Source organism: Sciurus carolinensis, chromosome 1 (genome assembly GCF_902686445.1).
Source record: "Sciurus carolinensis chromosome 1, mSciCar1.2, whole genome shotgun sequence".
Taxonomy (NCBI): Eukaryota; Metazoa; Chordata; class Mammalia; order Rodentia; family Sciuridae; genus Sciurus; species Sciurus carolinensis.
Window position 1 is genome coordinate 194,758,999 of NC_062213.1, and position 18,911 is coordinate 194,777,909.

General features: G+C 40.4%; 1 protein-coding gene across 8 annotated transcripts in view; it reads left to right on the forward strand.

Annotated features, from left to right (window-relative positions):
- Positions 1–9,944, forward strand: part of Hp1bp3 (heterochromatin protein 1 binding protein 3) — a 38,647-nt gene extending 28,703 nt beyond the window's left edge. For 7 of the 8 annotated variants that reach the window (XM_047557625.1, XM_047557649.1, XM_047557657.1 and 4 more), the window contains 4 exons: positions 3,873–4,032; positions 5,617–5,728; positions 7,250–7,363; positions 8,180–9,944. In XM_047557625.1, coding sequence (XP_047413581.1) covers positions 3,873–4,032; positions 5,617–5,728; positions 7,250–7,363; positions 8,180–8,474 — 681 coding nt within the window. In that variant the 3' untranslated portion in view covers positions 8,475–9,944. Of the gene's footprint in view, positions 1–3,779; positions 4,033–5,616; positions 5,729–7,249; positions 7,364–8,179 lie in introns of those variants that run through there. The other variant, XM_047557687.1, reaches the window with a different exon arrangement.
- Positions 9,945–18,911: the final 8,967 nt, after the last annotated feature.

The following is an 18,911-nucleotide window of genomic DNA, read 5'->3' on the forward strand; positions in this document are numbered from 1 at the left end:
GCATTTTATAGTTCTTCAATCCACAGTCTTGAATTTATTTTGTTAAATTTATTCCTAAGTATTAATTCTTCATGCTATAAGGTATGAAAGGATTTTCTTGATTTCATTTTCAGATTGTTCTTGCTAGCCTATAGAAATACAGTTGGCTTATCTCGTGATCACGTATCCTGACCTTGATGAACTCGTTTACTCGTTCTAATAGGGTTTTGTTTATTTATTTGTTTTGGTGGATTCCTTAGAATTTCCTACATACAGGATAATGTTATCTGCAAAGACCATTTTACTTCTTCCTTTCCAATCTCGATGTCTTTTTAAAAAATTTTTTTGCATTGCAAAATAGCTTTCATTTATTTCATTTAAGTATTTGTGGATCTGGAATTCAGGAAAGGTTTAGGGGGGCAGCAAGGACAGCTAGAATGGAGGGTCCATTTGAAAGATGACTTCTCACATGTCTGGCATCTTGATACTCCTTGATCTCTGTCTTCCTCCCTCCCCTCCTCCCCTCCTTCCTTCCTTCCCTCCTTCCCTCCTTCCCTCCTTCCCTCCTCCCTCCCCCTTCCCACTCCCCCCTCCCCCCTCCCCCCTCTCCCCTCCCCCTCTTTCCCCATGGTGTCTGATCCTCTGAATCTCTCCATGTTGTTTGGGCTCCTTACCAGCAGACTGGTTGTAGGATCATGACTTTCTTTGCAAGAGGTGAAAACTGTAAATTCAGGAAAGAGGTTCTCTTGGAAGTAGCACAATACCACTCCTACCATATTCTTTTAAAGACTCACACAGCATATGCCCAGATTCAAGAGGGTGGAGGAATATATTCCGACTTTTGATACGGGGAGCTGGTGACAAGGTGCATTGCTAAAAAGCAGATGGAGTGAAAGAGAAATGTCGTGACCACCTTCAGAAAATACAGTCAGTCCCAGTACTGTAGTCATGTTAATCTTGATGTCTTTTTCTTCTTTTGCCTGTCTGATTCTTATAAATAGAATGTCCAGTGCCATGCTGGATAGAAGTGTGAGAGTAGACACCCTTGCCTTGCTGCCTTAGAAAGCATTTCGTCTTTCACCAGAAATCATCTGTAGGTTCTTCGCGCATGCCTACATCAGCTAAGGCAGTTCTGTTCTAGTTCATTGGGAATTTTTATCGTGAATGGACATTGGAGTTGGCAATGATGTGATTTGAGGTGATGTGATTTTTGTTCTTTATTCTGTTAATAGGGTCTGTTACATTGATTTTTGTGTTAATGCCTTAAAGATTAGCTGCCAGGACCTTTCTGTATTCTCTCATAAAATTCATTGTTCTGTCTGGATGTTTGAATGGTTTTTTTTTTTTTTTTTTTTTTTTTTTTTTGAAGCGCAAGGGAGTCTAACCGCGCCCCTTGCGCATGTTAGGCAAGCACTCTGCATCCCCAACCTTTTATATATTTTACTTAAAGACAGGGTCTCACCACATTGCTTAGAGCCTTGCTAAATTGCTCAGGCTGGCTTTGTGGTGCTGGGGATTAGAACCCAGGGCGTTGTGCATTTTAGGCAAGCACTCTATCAACTGAGCTACCCCAGCCCCTTGAATGGATTTTAACCAAGCATGTTAATGTAACAGCGCATTGATCATTTGGAAAATAATCGTTCACTGAGTTATGCAGATTGTTCACATGTTGACATTTCATGGTTTAATAACAAAAATCCACATCAACCATGGATCTCATAAGAACACATTATGAAGAAATCAAGCTCACCATGAGAGATGCAAGTTTTCCACAGTTCAGATTTTCTCTTGAAAGGTTGACTTTTACATTGGCAACAAATACTGTTGTGTAAAGTGACAGGTTCACTTAATTCATTTTCAAGATTATGACTATCTCACCCTAAAGTTTCAACAACCATAGTTTATCTCTCAGTTCCTTCCAGTAAAAAAGGGTATTCCATAAAAACATGACTGGTTCAGATGACAGCTCACTCACACAGGTACTTTTCCCTACAGTCACTGTCATACCTCCATGTGTAGCAGAGGTGCTTTATGTATTCTTCCCCTTCCCCTTTGCTCCTGTAAAATATTAAAAAGATGAGCACTTACGTGCTGAGATTTAAATAAAACAATTGTAACTACTTCATCAAGAGCATTCCTAAGTGAAACCAGTCTTTTTTATTTTTTTATTTTTTTATTTTAAACAAATCTATTAGGGTCTTTATTTTCTTTTTTTTTAATTTATTTTTATTGTAAACAAATGGGATACACGTTGTTTCTGTTTGTACATGGAGTAACAGCATACCATTTGCATATTCATACATTTACATAGAGTAATGATGTTTGATTCATTGTTATTTTTTCCTTCCCCCCACCCCTCCCACCCCTCTTTTCCCTCTATACAGTCCCTCCTTCCTCCATTCTTGCCCCCCTCCCAGCCCCCATTACGTGTCATCATCCGCTTATCAGTGAGATCATTCGTCTTGGATTTTTGAGATTGGCTTATCTCACTTAACATGATATTCTCCAATTTCATCCATTTGCCTGCAAATGCCATAATTTTATTATTCTTTATAGCTGAGTAATATTCCATTGTATATATATACCACAGTTTCTTTATCCATTCATCAATTGAAGGACATCTAGGTTGGTTCCACAGTCTGGCTATTGTGAATTAAGCAGCTATGAACATTGATGTGGCTGTATCTCTGTAGTATGCTGATTTTAAGTCCTTTGGGTATAGACTGAGGAGTGGGATAGCTGGGTCAAATGGTAGGTCCATTCCAAGTTTTCTAAGGAATCTCCACACTGCTTTCCAGAGTGGCTACACTAATTTGCAGTCCCACCAGCAATGTTTGAGTGTACCTTTTTCCCCACATCCTCTCCAACACCTACTGTTGCTTGTATTCTTGATAATCGCCATTCTAATTGGGGTGAGATGGAATCTTAGTGTAGTTTTGATTTGCATTTATCTTATTACTAAAGATGGTGAACATTTTTTCATATGTTTGTTGATTGCTTGTAGATCTTCTGTGAAGTGTCTGTTCATATCCTTAGCCCATTTGTTGATTGGGTTATTTGTATTCTTGGTGTAGAGTTTTTTGAGTTCTTTATATATTCTGGAGAAACCAGTCTTTTTGTTGTTGTTGTTCTTTTTGTTTTTGTTTTTGTAAACCATAAGTATGTGGCAGTGAAGATGACAGTAACTATTTGTACATTTTTCTCTCTCCACCTTGATTTGTGGTATGATGACAGCCCTTTTACTGACCACCAGTGCACATATCAACACCGTAAAAAAGGCAGATCACATGGAAATAGTGTTCAGGTCCTCTGAAAGGGTCTCAAGAACCTCTAAGGGTTTTGGGATCGCTCTTTAAGAACCAGTATTACAGAGCATTCATCATTATCTTCTTTTCCTGTTTTACTTATTAGTGCTAATATCATTCCTCAGTTTTTTTAGCCTTGAAAAATTGCTGTGTGATTTTCTGTTTATGATACTCTACATATGTATCAAAATTTTCTTCTGTTGTTTTCTTATAGGATTAAAAAGGCTGTTGATTATAACTACTTCTTTTTTTCAGATTCAGTAAAAAGACATTTTCTGTGGGGATAGCAAGTTAACTTACTTATTGGGTAGAGTTGTAGGTATCTTCTGGGTTAGGTTGGCAGTTGCTATTTTAGGGTGGATGGAGGGGTAGAATAAAGGAGAAAATATCCATAAGAGGGGTTGGAACTCCTCGGTTAGATTGAATACCTGGTAAATGGGAAGAGAAAGTCCCTAACCTGACAATTTATTGTAAAACATATCTGTGCTGATGCAGGAACTCCGACCCACCTGGTGCAGAGGAGTCTTGTCTTGACCTGCTTTGGGAGAGTGTTGTCTTGATGCTTTTCTCTTCCTCCTTGGAAAACAGCTGAAGAAATCAGGGGAGAAACCCCTGCTTGGTGGAAGCCTGATGGAATATGCAATCTTGTCTGCCATCGCTGCCATGAATGAGCCGAAGACCTGCTCCACTACTGCTCTGAAGAAGTATGTCCTGGAGAACCACCCAGGGACCAATTCTAACTATCAGAGTAAGAGTCAGAGTTGTGTGCATTTAACTGGGTTCAGGGGGGTTTGCTTGGGGCGTGGGAGGGACAAAACCTAGAGATGATGCCACTCGTGTCAGAGCATTAACTACTGACAGGAAAACCAAGGTGGAGCTTTTCAAATTATCATTTACAAAAAGAGAAAGAAATCATCAAGGCTTGTCCGTATTTCAAGTGGCTGATCAGAAGTTGATTTTACTTTGCCCTAAAGGTTTCTTGGATATTTATTTTTATTGTAATTTAGATAAATCTCTGTGTTCAAAACAACCTCTCAATTATTGTATACTTTTGCCTACTTCTGAATGTTTACCACAAAACATATAATTTCACCTTGAAATGAAGCCAGTGGAATACTTAACTGCTTAGAATATTTCTTACTGACTTAAGCCCTATAACAAAGTATTTTCTTTCAATAAAGTATATTTGCCCCAGGAGGAGGTGGTTTGAGATTAGATGCCTTAGTTTCTAGGAGATCTTTCACAGTGCTTTCACATACATCCAGTGTGAGATGTGATAACTTTTTAGTGAGCTGTTGGAATAGACACCAGGATGTAGGGTGAGAGTATGGAAATCAAGTAACAGAAAATACAAAACAGACTGCTACTTAAGTAAGAAGGTAATTTTGAAGTCTTAACATTGATTTAACGTATGCATTTAACATTATGAAGTGATGCTTTCTGATTTTTTCCTACCTACTTTGTAAATTGGTATTTTTATTTTTTCCCTACTGTACTTAAAATATATATCATGTTTGTGATTTTCCCTTTTGGCCAAGTGTGCTAAGAGAAGATGAATTTAACTATTAACCTTTTCAATTTCACTGATTTTGCAGCTATTTTTTGGACATTGAATTACGACGTTTGTTTTATTTTGTTTGGCAGTACTGGGGATTAAGCCCAGGGGGTGCTCTACCCACTGAGCTACATCCCTAGCCATTTTTATTTTTTTATTTTGAGACAGGGTCTTGCTAAATTGCTGAAACAGACCTTGAGCTTGAGATCGTCCTGCCTCAACCTCCCAAGTACTGGGACTACAGGCATGTGCCCCCACACCCGGCTTCATGATATGTTTTTGATATGTCTTTGTATAAAAGATGAGAATTGATGAGGCCTTCAGGATCCACAATATTGTTTTGTTACTGTTCTCAGACTTATGAGGACTTTGTTCAGTTCATTTTTATAGAAATTCTCCTAGATGATTATTGATACTTGCAGATTATATAATAGATGTTTGAATGAATGGAAATAATGAAATATTACATTTAGGTCTGCTCTTAACCATTTATGTGTTAGGAGTTACTTAACCAACCAGTCTAGGCTGTGAAATGAGGAATTTGACTCAGTGGTCTCCAATATCTCTTTTCATTATAATTTAACTTGCCAAATTTTGGGGCACTAAGTAAGTGATCAGTGAACTAATTTAATAGCTTTGATCACAAAGAATCACTCAGCACATGTCACCTACTATATGCATTGGGACATTGAATTGGTGGTCATCTAGTGGTGTTTGAGAGAATTACCAAATATGAGTAAATATATAACTTTCTTTATTCCTGAATTTTTTATTCAGTGCATTTACTGAAGAAAACTCTACAGAAATGTGAAAAGAATGGATGGATGGAGCAGATCTCTGGTAAAGGATTCAGTGGCACGTTCCAACTCTGTTTTCCATATTACCCCAGGTGAGCACTTAGCTGTTAATCTGAAGCATTGGTCATTGTGAATTTAATCAGATTCTGGTTATTGTTATACTTAACACACTGAACTGGAGACATTTGAAAATAAGACCTGCAGCAGTATTGTTTTGGAGCAGAATGGTTCTTATGCAACAGCAGCTTTGGCTATCCTCCTGGAGCTTATATTAATTATTATTATTGTTATATATTGTTATTGTTATTAAATGCATCAGATTCTTTGAGATCCTTGTATGTTTCCCCTGCCCCCCTCTTTTGTGGCACTAGAGATCAGACCCCAGGGTGCTGCACTACTGAGCTATACCCTCTAACCCTTTTTGAGATAGGATCTTGCTATGTTGCCCAAGCTGGCCTCAAACTTGGGATCCTCTTGCCTCAGCCTCCCAATTCACTGGGATTACAGGCATATACTACCACTCCCACCTTACTATAGCCTTCTGCTTTGATTTTTAATAAAGTACCCTGACAACAAACACTAAGATCCTAGTTTAGCAACACTCCAATGTAACTTTCTTATATTATTATTTGTGTACAAACATAAATGTTACTTGGTTGAATGCATGTTATTTGAATCTTAAGCATTAAATTTAATAAAGTCTTACATTCTAATTTAAGGATGTATTACTCAAATGACCATTGCTGGGGTCATAGCTCAGCAGTAGAGTGCTTGCCTAGCACCTGTGAGGCACTGGGTTTGATCTTCAGCACCACATAAAAATATATAAATAAAGGTATAAAAAAGAATGGATCAAAAGAGATAACATTTAGAAAATAAGATTCCTACCATTAAGGGCAAAAAAGGGGATCCTTGCTAAATTTCTCTAACCCTTTGGAGAGCCTTAGACTTTGAAGTCTTTTGCCATTATTGTGAAGGCAAAAGGTGTACACTGCTCTGCAGACCATTTACTGCTATGTAACCACCGTGGCTCATAGGGTGCTAGGCATCTCAGGAGCTTAATAATTGCGTACTAAAAAAATGAGTAAGGAACAGTTTTTTTTTTTTTTTTTTTTTTTAATTATTTATTTTTTGTATTATTGTACACAAATGGGAAGAAACAGTTTTAATAAATATTGGGAGGTAGAGAATAAGATATGGGCCGGTCTTTAAAGTTTGTCTTGACTCTGTGTGTTTAAAATAAGTTATGTCGTAATCTGATTTTTGTTCGTGCGTGGTACTAGGGATTGAACCCGGGGCCTCATGCATGTAGGCAAATACTGTTATAACTGAACAGTGTTCCCCAGCCCTTTCTCATTTTACGACAGGGTCTCGCTACTTTGCCCAGGCTGATCTTGAACTTAATGATCTTCATGTCTTAGTCTCCTGAGAAGCTAGGATTACAGGTGTGCACCACTGCTCCTGACTGTAACCTGAACATTTGTAACCTAACTTGACATTACTAAGGGAAGGGTGACAGAAGTGGGGAATATCCAGGGAAGAGCATCCACGTTCACATTATTTTTCTTGTCCTGAGACTTCCATTTTACCTTTTTTTTTTCCCCCCACCTTAGCCCAGGAGTTCTGTTTCCAAAGAAAGAGCCAGATGATTCTAAAGACGAGGATGAAGATGAAGATGAATCATCAGAAGACGACTCTGAGGATGAAGAGCCACCTCCTAAGAGAAGGTATGGATGTGTGAAAAACCCTTGTTATGTCAATGTAGTAGGTTTCCTAGAGCTGAAATGGTACTAATGGAGGGGGAAGACAGAGAAGTGTTTTAACCTGTCAGAATCCTTTTCAGGTTCTCAGTTTATCTTAAAATTTAGGGGTTCTGAATTTGAAGCAATGTGAACATGTAATGTGCTCTTTGGGCAAACCTATACATGGCCACAGTACAGTTATTGAAAGAAAAATATTTCTATATTTTTGTAGGAAAATGTCACGAAGTTTTGTGCTGATTTCCATGAAATGGTTGAATTTTTATTCGATTTTAATAAAGTCTCTAGTGAAAAATTAAGCCACTTGTGTTCCTTTTTTTTTTTTTTTTTTTTTTGTGGTGCTGGGAAGTGAACCCAGGGCCTTGTGCATGTGAGGCAAACACTCTACTCTTGACATTACTAAGGGAAGGGTGACAGAAGTGGGGAATATCCAGGGAAGAGCATCCAGGTTCACATTATTTTTCTTGTCCTGAGACTTCCATTTTTGAGCTATCTCCTCAGCCCTCCTATTCTTAACATAGGTGACTTGGATATTTTCTTTTTTTTTTTTTTTTAATTTTTAATTGTAAATGGACACAATACCTTTATTTTATTTATTCTATTTATTTATGTGGTGCTGGGGATTGAACCCAGTGCCCCAAGCATGCGAAGCAAGCGCTCTACCACTGAACCACAACCCCAGCCTGAGTTGGATGTTTTGTTTCTCTTTAGGCAGAGTATCTGGTTGTCCTGACAAAGTGAATCTTTCATGTACTTGACTGCCTTTACTCTTTGTTCTCCCAGGTTGCAGAAGAAAACCCCAGCCAAGTCCCCAGGGAAGGCTGCATCCATGAAGCAGAGAGGGTCCAAGCCTACACCTAAAGTTCCAGCTGCCCAGAGGGGAAAAGCTAGGCCCCTGCCCAAGAAAGCCCCTCCTAAAGCCAAAACTCCTGCCAAGAAAGCCAGACCCTCACCCTCAGTCATCAAGAAACCTAGTGGTAACCCCTCGAAGAAGCCTGCAACCAATTCAAGAAAGGAAGTGAAATCGCCAGGCAAGGGTAAATCCACCATGAAGAAGTCTTTCAAAGCAAAAAAGTAAATTTTATAGGAAAAAAGGGTATCATGATGAAATTGAGAATCTTATTTTATAAGGTCAGTGTGCATTTGTTTTAGTTTTGATGCTTATAAAATTACACTTTTTTCCTCCTGTATGAACATTGTGGGGAGGGAACATAATAAACCAATTTAGGCATTGTTAGCTTTAGGTGCTGTTCTTGGTGCCTGCCCCTTCCCTCAGTCATTTTAATTTCTGCAATAATCCTGAACTTGCCTAAACTATATAATCTATACTTGTCCTTTTTGCTTCCCTACCCCAACTCCTATTGTTATTTTTTCTTCCTCCCAGTTTTATCTAAACAGTTGCAAAGATTTTTATATTCGTAGAAAGCATCAAGAACAGGATGCTGGTCAGGTGCTGGAAGGAGAAAGGAGGCAGTGTAGCACTGACTTCATTGTAAAGCCTCCTACCTGGAGATGTCAACTATGGTTATGAAAATTAATTATTTATACAAATCACTCCACTAACCCTTTCTCTCCAACTATAAACACAGAGACAACTTAGCTTTGGAAATAAGCCCAAGAGTGTGAACTCATTAGAATCTGAAAATATATGACTTCTTTGGGCCACTTCTCACATTGATCGATTTCTAGGTGTTTTCCACTGGCCCAGAGAGCATTGCATTCTCTTAACAACAAGCACAAGTTCTCTGTACCACTTAGTTTTTGACTAAAGGAGAAGTATAGGAATATATTGAATTTAATTTCTGATGTCACCTGTGTTACCAAAAATTGAAATATATAAAATCTTGATCAAATGTTAAAATATATTTTTGAATATTTGGAGCATGAGTTGTCACTTCCTGTTTGCCTTTTTTATAAGGAAGCGTTGGAGAATTACAGCATTGCTAATGTAGAAATGTTAAGTGGAAAAACATACAATTTCCTCAAATAAACTAGGTTCCAGATTCATATGTGGGTATTTTCCCCCTCCTTTCTTTCCATAGCACTTTTGATATCAAGCAAGTGGCTTCCTTTTTGAGATATTAAAAAAGAAAAAAGAAAAAAAAGCAAATGAAGCCCTATTACCTAACCCTTTTTTATTTGTATTTGTTTTAGTGTTGTGAAGTTGTGTTAAATAGCACTAGCTTTCTACTTGAGAAATACCAATTTCTGGTTATCATTTATCTTCCCTGTGGCACTTGACATTTTAATTGTCTTAAACTTTTTGGTGTATATCTTCTGGCCCCTTGAGAGCTGACCAGAAGCAAAAGGTGTTTGTTTTATATTCATTCCACTTGCATTGTCTCCTGGGATCCCTTCTGCAGCTTAAGTATGGCTGGGAAATGGACTTGAGAAGATTGGCTTGAAACAGATCAGAATCATGTGTGATCCCATCATGCGTTCATTGGAATTTGTGTTGCATGTAAGGCAATCTTTCCTGTTGTAAATCTTCCTTTTTTTATGTACATATATTTTGAAAAATATGAATAAACATGAAATTTTAAAAGCTGCGGAACTGTAGCTTATATTTAAAAGTATCTACTATATCTTCAAAAGTAGCTAAGAGTTGCCCTTCCTTTGAGTCTTTTCTATGGCAATGACATTACCACTTTCTTTTTAAATACAAGTTCCAGTTTATTTGCTTTTGAATTCTTAAATTGATGATGTGATGTTTCTAGATATATTGACCCTGGTTATTAATGACTCAAAGGTTTTTAAAAATCACCTTTTAAAAAAATATTTTTAGTTGTAGATGAACACAGTTCCTTTATTTATTTTTGTGTAGTGCTTAGGATTGAACCCTGTGCCTCACATGTGCTAGGCAAGTGCTCTACCACTGAGCTACAACTCCATCCCCTAAAAATTACTTTGTATTAAGGACCATTTTCAGGCTCATAGAGTCCTGTCTTTCATATTGAATGTATGTTCAATGTTCAGATAAATCCTTGGACTGGGAAAAAATTATAGCACTGCAAAGGATAACAGGCAGTTCTGGAGTGTCAATTCTAGAAAGAAGCAGGCAAGTAATAGTTCTTAATAGTATTGGTTAGGTACCTGTGCTAACAATTTTCTGATTTTCTGAAATGAGAAGTTGGGGGATTTTAGGACTGGGTTGTGACTCAGTGGTAGAGTGCTTGCCTAACAGGTGTGAGGTACTGGGTTTGCTCCTCAGCACGACATATAAATAAATTGAAGGTATTGTGTCCTTCTACAACTAAAAATATTTTTAAAAGAAAAACAAAAATGTTGGAGGAGTTTGATTGATTTCTTTGTCAAGCTATTGCTTTTAAAAGGTTTACTGAATAATCAGGTGGTGATTGTGAGGCAGGGAAGCGCAGGATGAGAAGTTCAGGTCATTTGAGTCTCTTCCAGCTCCGACTTTCTGTTTACTTCAAAGTTCAAATAAGGACAGTTTCTTTAGCATTATGGAAGGGAAGAGACTGGACTTTTCAGTGAGATGCCCGCTGTCAAAGATCACCCTCCTAGGTTGAGATAAAGGAATGTTTTTCTCTTCAGGCATTCTAAAGGAGCAGAACACATAATTTTTACTTCTATGTTGTAGACAAAGGGAACAACAAACTGAAGAGGTAATCCCAGTGAGCTCTAGCATGACTCAGTGACTTCTGTACTCACTTGGTGGCTTAGTGAACTCCTAGGTGATGTTTCTTACACTCTGAAACTGCCTATGAGCTCATTTGATAAGTGAACCTCGGAAGGTGCTAAGAGAGGGATTGTTTGTTGACTCCTCAACCTAAAAAAGAAAGAAAAAAGGTACCATTGCTGATACACACGGAGACCTTGCTTTAGTAATAAGATAAAAGCATTCAAACAGATGAAACCTGATCCTGACAGCCACATGGACTTACTTAAAGGAAGCCTAGTCCTGTATAAATTTTAGAGAACAGATGTGTGTTTTAGTCTTGTTTATTGGGTATAATAGAAAAATTATATGAAAACGAGCTAAACAATAATCCAATAGCTTTACTATTTTTTCCATCATTCCTGTTTCCTCTAATTTTGCTCACCCTAGTCATGGTTTGCTTTTTGTTAAAACCTACAACAAAATTTATGAGATTATTCCTACTCAAACTGAGATTCTGTTGCCAGACTGATATGTCAGCAGAAAGAAGTTAAGCTATTCCCCTAGAAGTTTTTAAATTTCTCACAAAATCTTTAACTTCAATGACTTTTTTCCTGTTAGAGGTATTTCTACTTTTAAGGATTTAAATTTATCAGCTTCATTTTAACAAGTTGGGGTTTTTTTTGTTTTGTTTTGTTTTTGTTTTTTGGGGAGGTTGGTACTAGGGGGTTGAACTCTCAGGGGTACTTTTTGGGTACTGGGGATTGAACTCAGGGGCATTCAACCACTGAGCCACATCCCCAGCCCTATTTTGTATTTTATTTAGAGACAGGGTCTCACTGAGTTGCTTGGTGCCTCACTTTTGCTGAGGCTGGCTTTGAATTTGAGATCCTTTTGCCTCAGCCTCCCAAACTGCTGGGATTACAGGCATGTGCCACCGCGCCCCACTGGGGCACTTTTATTTTGAGACAGGGTCTCACTAAGTTGCTTGTCTGGCCTTGAACTTAATCCTCCTGTCTCAGCCTCCCAAGTTGCTGGCTTTACAGGTATGTGCCACCACACTCAGCTTACCCCTCACTGTCTTTTCACATTGTATATAAAAGCATAAATAACACTATAAAATCTTTGCTTAGCAAAGGGAACTTTGTAGTGCTGTGAGTATGTTTGATAAAGTATCATGAGTTTGACCAGTTACTCCAGGTATTAGTCAACTTTCCATTACTGTAACAAAATACCTGAGCTAATCTGCTGATAACAAGGAAAAGTTTATTTTGGCCCACAGTTTTGGAGGTTTCAGTTCATGGTTTATTGACCTGTTGCCTTTGGACCTGTGGCGGACAATACGTCATGAGAAGTGCAATGCCGAGGAAACTGTTCACCTTGTGGCATTCCGGAAAGAAAGAAAGAAAGAAGGAGCTGGAGTCCCATATCCCCTCAAGGACACACTCCCAGTGACCTAACTTCCTCCCACAGGCTCCACCTCCTAAAGGTTTTACCACCTCCCAACATTGCCACATGCTAATGACCAGAACTTTTACATGTAGAGGGCCAGGTCACTTGGCACTTGAGTGGTAATACTGATTTCTTCCAAATGTCACTACACGTGTTATCACATGTAGTCCAGGAAACACTATGTCATGTTCATAGTTTATTGTTTCCATTTTACAGAAGGAAAAACTGAGGCACTGTGAGGTTCTGTAACTTGCTCCAAATCACAGTAAGTGGTAAAGCCAGAATTAGAAACTAAGCACTCAAAACAGCCATCTTGATTGCCTCCTCTTGGCAATTCAAGCTTCTGAATTTTCACCTTGTCCTATCCCTCCAGTAACTCGGTATTCTATGCATAAAAGAGAGAGAACTTGTTTAATAAGAGCGCAGAGGACTGGGAAGCGAAATTAATTCACATTTGTTAATTCAGTTAAGCTTGAGAACTGTTCATATTAGACCTTATATTACAAAGAAATGTTTACTACTCAACACTAAGTTATTTTAGGACTCGTATAATGACTTGGTCATTCTCCGAGACTAGCCACAGGACACTGGTTTCCTCAGTTGCTTAGCCCAGGAGAGTACCGCAGCCTGTGAACTACAATGTCCATTAGAACTTCTTGGCTGAGTAAGCAGATGTCTTACTCATCATAAGCTGTGAACTTGTATTCCATGAAGCCACCACAGGTGGTTCCAGAATGGAAGCTTCTGTACAACTAATTCTGGCTCAGTAATCATGAGCTGGAACATTAGAAGCCCCAGCTCTTAGGCAAAGTGAAAGGGAAACCTCAGCCACCATGCTCTCCTGGTACCTGTTTTGATTTGCCTAAAACCTAAGAGAGTTTCACAACCTTATTCATCTGTTTCAGTATTCAAGAGTTTGCTTTTAACTAATGCTTGTGATAAGCTCATTCCCTTATGTTCTGTTTGTGTAATTAAAACTTGCCAATACATTTTATAGAATAAGAAATTTTCATTAATTCCAAATTGATCCTGGTTAGTATACTACTGAGTATCCAGCATGTGTAGCTGTGGTCCTGCACGGCGGTTCTTGGGGACTATGTCCTTGACCCCCCATTCAGTGTCCCTGAGCCTGTAAAGTAATGGGCTTTGAATCTACAATCCTTTACTTTTTCAGAATAACCACAGTGCTGGCGATATAGCCCATCACGTAGAGTGCCTCACTTGCATGCTGGAGGCCTGGGTTCGAGTCCCCAGCACTGTGGGATTGCGGAAATAACAAACAAGAATAACCACAGAGAAGCAACATGGGTGTGTCCAGTATCAAAGAAAAAACTGCATTGACTGCACTACAGTTACAGATGTGTTTCAGAACATTAGGAAAGAGTGTTTCGGGGAGTGTGGTGGTGGTGGTACTGGGGATGAAATCAGGCTCTTGTACGTGCTAAGCACTTTTTATCACTACATGCTCAGTACCAAGATGATTTTTTTTTTAATGAGCCCAAATATTCAATTTTATGAGGATTCGGTTTTGTTGTTTACCGTGAATTCTTATTGTTAGCTTCTAATCACATATGTCAAATTGACCCAGGTTAATTCTCAAGAATATTTGAAAGGAAGCACTAACTTTCAGAAGTAAGTAAATTTAGCTAACTTTCCCAAAATGGACAAATGCTAAGTCCTCAGTGGTTTTGGACACTAATAGGCTGGGCAGCAAAACCTGGCAGGACAATGCAGGAGCATCATACCATATGCCTGTCTGCTTGCCTTAGTGAGTTTTGCTTTTGATTTACAAAATCAAAATTTTGTAAATCCAGACACTTTACTACTTTTGTGTGTGTGTGTGTGTGTGTGTGTGTGTGTGTGAATCCAGGTACACGTTACCACTGAGCTACATCCCCATTCCCATTTCTTTTTTTTTTTTTTTTTTTAATTTTCAGTCAGGGTCTCGCTGAGTTGCCAAGGCTGATTTCAAACTTGAGATCCTTCTGTCTCTGCTTCCTGATTGACTGAGATTAGAGGCATGTACCACCAAGCCTGGAGAAATCATATTGTTAAGGAACTTACCTATTGGAAGATGAGCAAGAGAGGAAAAAGGAAGAAACCAACACAGGATTGAATTTAAAAATCCGGGGAGCAAGCTGGTGGTACATGCCTATAATCCCAGCAATGCAGGAGGTTGAGGCAGGAGGATTGCAAGTTTGAGGCAAGCCTCAGCAATTTGGCAAGGCCCTAAGCAGCTTAGCAAGACCCCGTCTCAAAAAAAAAGGGCTGGGAATGGGGCTCAGGGGTTGAGCACCCCTGGGTTCAATCACTAGTACCAAAAAAAAAAAAAACTCCAATTAGGTTATAATCAAAAAGTCTATATGTAGATATAGATAGATCTATAGATAACAGATCTCTGTGTGTGTACACGCATGCGCACACTTGTGCACATACTAGCAAGAATAGAGAAAAAGGGCAACTCTTCTGCACTACTGGTGGGATTGTAGATTAGTACAGCCACCATGGAAAACAGTACAGAGGCTCCTTAAAAACCTACATGTACCTGTAGTTTTAGCTACTCGGGAGGCTGAGGCATGAGGATCCCTTGAGCCCAGGAGTTCAAAGCCAGCTTGGGCAACATTGAGACCCAGTCTCAACAACAACAACAAAACCCTAGCTGGGCATGGCGGTACACGCCTGTAATCCCAGCAGTTTAGGAGGCCGAGGCACAAGAATTGAGGCCAGTCTGGGCAACCTAGTGAGACCCTGTCTTAAAATAAAAAGAACAAGGACTGGAGATGCAACTCAGTGGTAAAGCACCCCTGGGTTCAACCCCACCACAAAATCAAAAAACCCCTAAAAACTAAAAACTTCTATATGATCCAGTTGTCCAACTATTAGTAGTATGTGTCTAAAGGAAAGGAAATCAGGGTATCAGAGATATCTGCACTTCCATGTTTGTTGCAGCTTTATTCACAGTAGCCAAGGAGCCAACTGAGGTGTCCCTTGGCAGATAAGAAGAATGTGGTACATACACACTATACTAGTCATAAAAAAGAACAAGTCCTATCGTTTACAGCAACTTGGATAGAACTGGGGAACATTATGGAAGGTGAAATAAGACACAAGTGCTGTGTGTTCTCACATGTAGGTGCTTAAAAAACTTGATCTCATAGAAGTAGGCCAACAGATTGGGGAGGGTGGTTACTGGGGACAGAGATGCACTTAGAGGAATACACTGGGTATTCTACAGCACAGTAGGGTGACAATTAAAAATACTGTGCATTTCAAAATAGCTAGTGAAAGGATTTTGATTGTTCCCAGCATAAGGAAATGATACCTGTTGGGAGGTGGTACCTGTGCTAATGGTCCTGATTTGATAATTACACATTGTATACATGTATCAAAGTGTCACTTGTACCCCATGTGCAATTATTATGTGCCAATTAAAAGATAATGGGGCTGGGGATACGGCTCAGTTGGTAGAGTGCTTGCCTAGCATGCACAAAGCCCTGGGTTCAATTCCCAACACCAAAAAATAAATAAATAAATAATAATAATAATAATAATAATAATAATAAAGCCAGGGAGCCAGGAAGAGAAGACAGGTGGGCAAGAAACGTGAGTCCCTTCTCAGCTGTGGCCGACAGAGGCCTTGGCAGTCACCATTTGCCCCAGGGCCAAGTCTGGAGCCTGGGCTAGCTCTCTTGTCAGTGTGGATGTAGAGCAGGGTTTCACTGACAACCGAAGCTACTTGATGCACAGTTTGTTTTAGCGTCACCAACCTTGCTGGGTGTGGTGGTGCACACCTAGTAATGCCCACGCCTCTGGAGGCTGAGGCAGAACGATCGCAAGCTCCGGGCCAGCCTGGGCAACTTAGACTCCCAAAATAAAAAGTGGTGAGTGGCAGAGCTCCGCAAGTTTTCAATCCCCAGCAGTGGGACGAGAGAGGGAGGAGCAGAGAAGATGTGCCAGTATTAGCCACTGTATGAGTTTGTTTAGGCTGGCTTAACAAGTGGTAGAGGCTGGGGGACTGAACCAGTACTCATGGGCTCACAGTTCTGGAAATCAGAAGTCCAGAACAACAGGAGCCGCAGGGTTGGTTCCTCCTGAGCCCCTGAGGGGAGGGTCTGTTCAGGCCTCTCCCTTGGTTTGTAAATGGCCATTTTCTCCCATCTTCACATTGCCTTCCCTCTGTGCGGTCAATGTCCAAATCTCCTCTTATAAGGACACCAGTAATATCAAATTCAGACCCACACCCACGGCCTCATTTAATTCTCTCTTCAGAGACCTCCAATTAGGGTTACACTGCAAGGTACTGAGGGTTAGGACATCAACGTATGGATCTGGGGGAGAAGGGACACAATTCAACCCGTCATTTTAAAAATCGGTGTTCAGCATCACTTGTTTTAAAAGGGGCACAGTGCTGGGGTAAGTTGCAGGGATAACCATCAGGACACACCTAGGAGAATAGAATGGCTGTGCTCAAGGGGAAAGTCACTGTCATCAGGAGAAGGTGGCGGCAGCGTGCGCGGTCAAGAGCGGGTGTGCGGGACTTGCTCCGCGAGGCCCGCGCCATCTTGGCTGCAGGTCCCAGCCCTGCTGTGGGAGATCAGCTTCTCAGTGATGTGCCGCTGCTTCCCACTCACATGCGTCAGCTGGCAGCGCCAGTGCCAGATTCTGGGATTTGGGAGAGAAACCAAGACTGTGATAGCAAGCTCACACCTGTGAGTTTTAGTGATTGTCGTTGACTCATCAGGAAATACCACGACATGGCTTAACGTTTTGGGCAATCATGACTCCCACGGCACCCCACCCCACCGTCCCTGTTTTTATCATCCCCTTCCCTCCTTAATATGGGAAACTCCTTTGGGCTTCCTGCACAAGTGAGTCACTAAGCAGAGCCTGAATGGAAGATTAGGTGCATGTGCCCTGCTGGAGTGGGTCTAGGTTGCTTTGCCCAGGAGAGATGACTGACGTCGCTGAAGTTCAACTTCCACATGAACCTTTGAGCTTGTGCCTCTTGTGCCTCACCTGTTAGTAAGGTGATATGCATGGTAAAAGTTCACTGTTGGTTTTTGGTGAAATTGGGGGAATAGCTCAGATGAGCAGTTAAAATTTCTGTGATACATAAGTGAAAACGAAGTCATGAACTTCAGATGTATAACTGCATTTGGTTTGAAACATTGTATTCCTGAGTAGGGATGACCCTCTGGGGCAGTGAAGTAATTGAGTCAGTATCACATACTTTGCATTTATTCATCTATTGGTACCCAGGATTGAACCTAAGGGCACTTAACCACTGAGCCACAACCACAGCCCTTTATTGTATTTTATTTAGAGACAGGGTCTCACTGAGTTGCTGAGGCTGGCTTTGAATTCATGATCCTCCTACCTCAGTCTCCCGAGCCACTGGGATTACAGGCGTGTGCCACCGCACCCAGCTGCATTTATTTGCCCACATGGGACTTCTGTGATATTTTGTGTTCTGTTGTAAATTTTTTGTCATTGGGTCCTAGCACAGTGCCTGCCACTCCTTCTGAAAATGACTTAAAAGGCAAAATTCTCCCTCTGGGTTTAGCTCTTTCATCATCTGAATTTAATTCCTTGGGTTTTTATCATTTTGACCCAAAACAGATTACAGTCATTGTTTTTAAAATTGTGTGTATCCAAGTGAATTATATGTATCAGAAACTTGTTGGTGTCAGTATTTAATAACAGTGCCTTGTTTTGCTTTCTCTAAATAGTCTCAAAAAGAGGGACAATGGATTTAATAATTAGTGTGTCCTCTTAAATTTGACTTGCTTTTAAGAAAAAGTTGTAGAGATTTTTTTTTTAGAGGTAAAGAGAATTGGCCCTTTAATTTCTGTGTGTCTGAGTTTCACAAATTGGATTTTCTGAGACAAGACCAACCGATAAACAAACCCCCTTGTTCCTTCTTGGTCCTGGGCTGGAGGCTGTCAGCTGGCAGTGATGAGGCCGTTTCCCAGAGCACTTGACACATGGATTCAGTGAACACTTGCTGTTCAGTCACATACAAAAGAAACTCAAGAATAAACGCAAAGTCTAATATCTGCTGGTGTTTGCTGAGTGCTCCTCTTACCTCTGGGTCAGTGCTGTGCCAGGCTCTTTGCCCCCGTTAACTCCTCCAGATCCTCACAGGGCTGTGAGTCAGGCTGGTGACACCACTTTACAGATGAGGCCCCTGAGGATCAAAGTGATTAAGGTGTTTGCCCAAGGCCCCACTTCTAGGAAGAGGAAGTGCTTAGATGTGGGACCCACCTCTGACAATCACACCGCACTGCCGCCTCTGGAAGGGTTTCCAGGTGCCCCACCTAGACAAGGGGAATGCCCAGCATGGCCCGAGTGGCTCACACCTGCCTGGACTCTCCTGAGGTCCAACTTCTCAGCTCGGTCTCCTCTGGCAGGGCGCCTCTTTCCGAGGCTGGCAGCCTTTGCTCC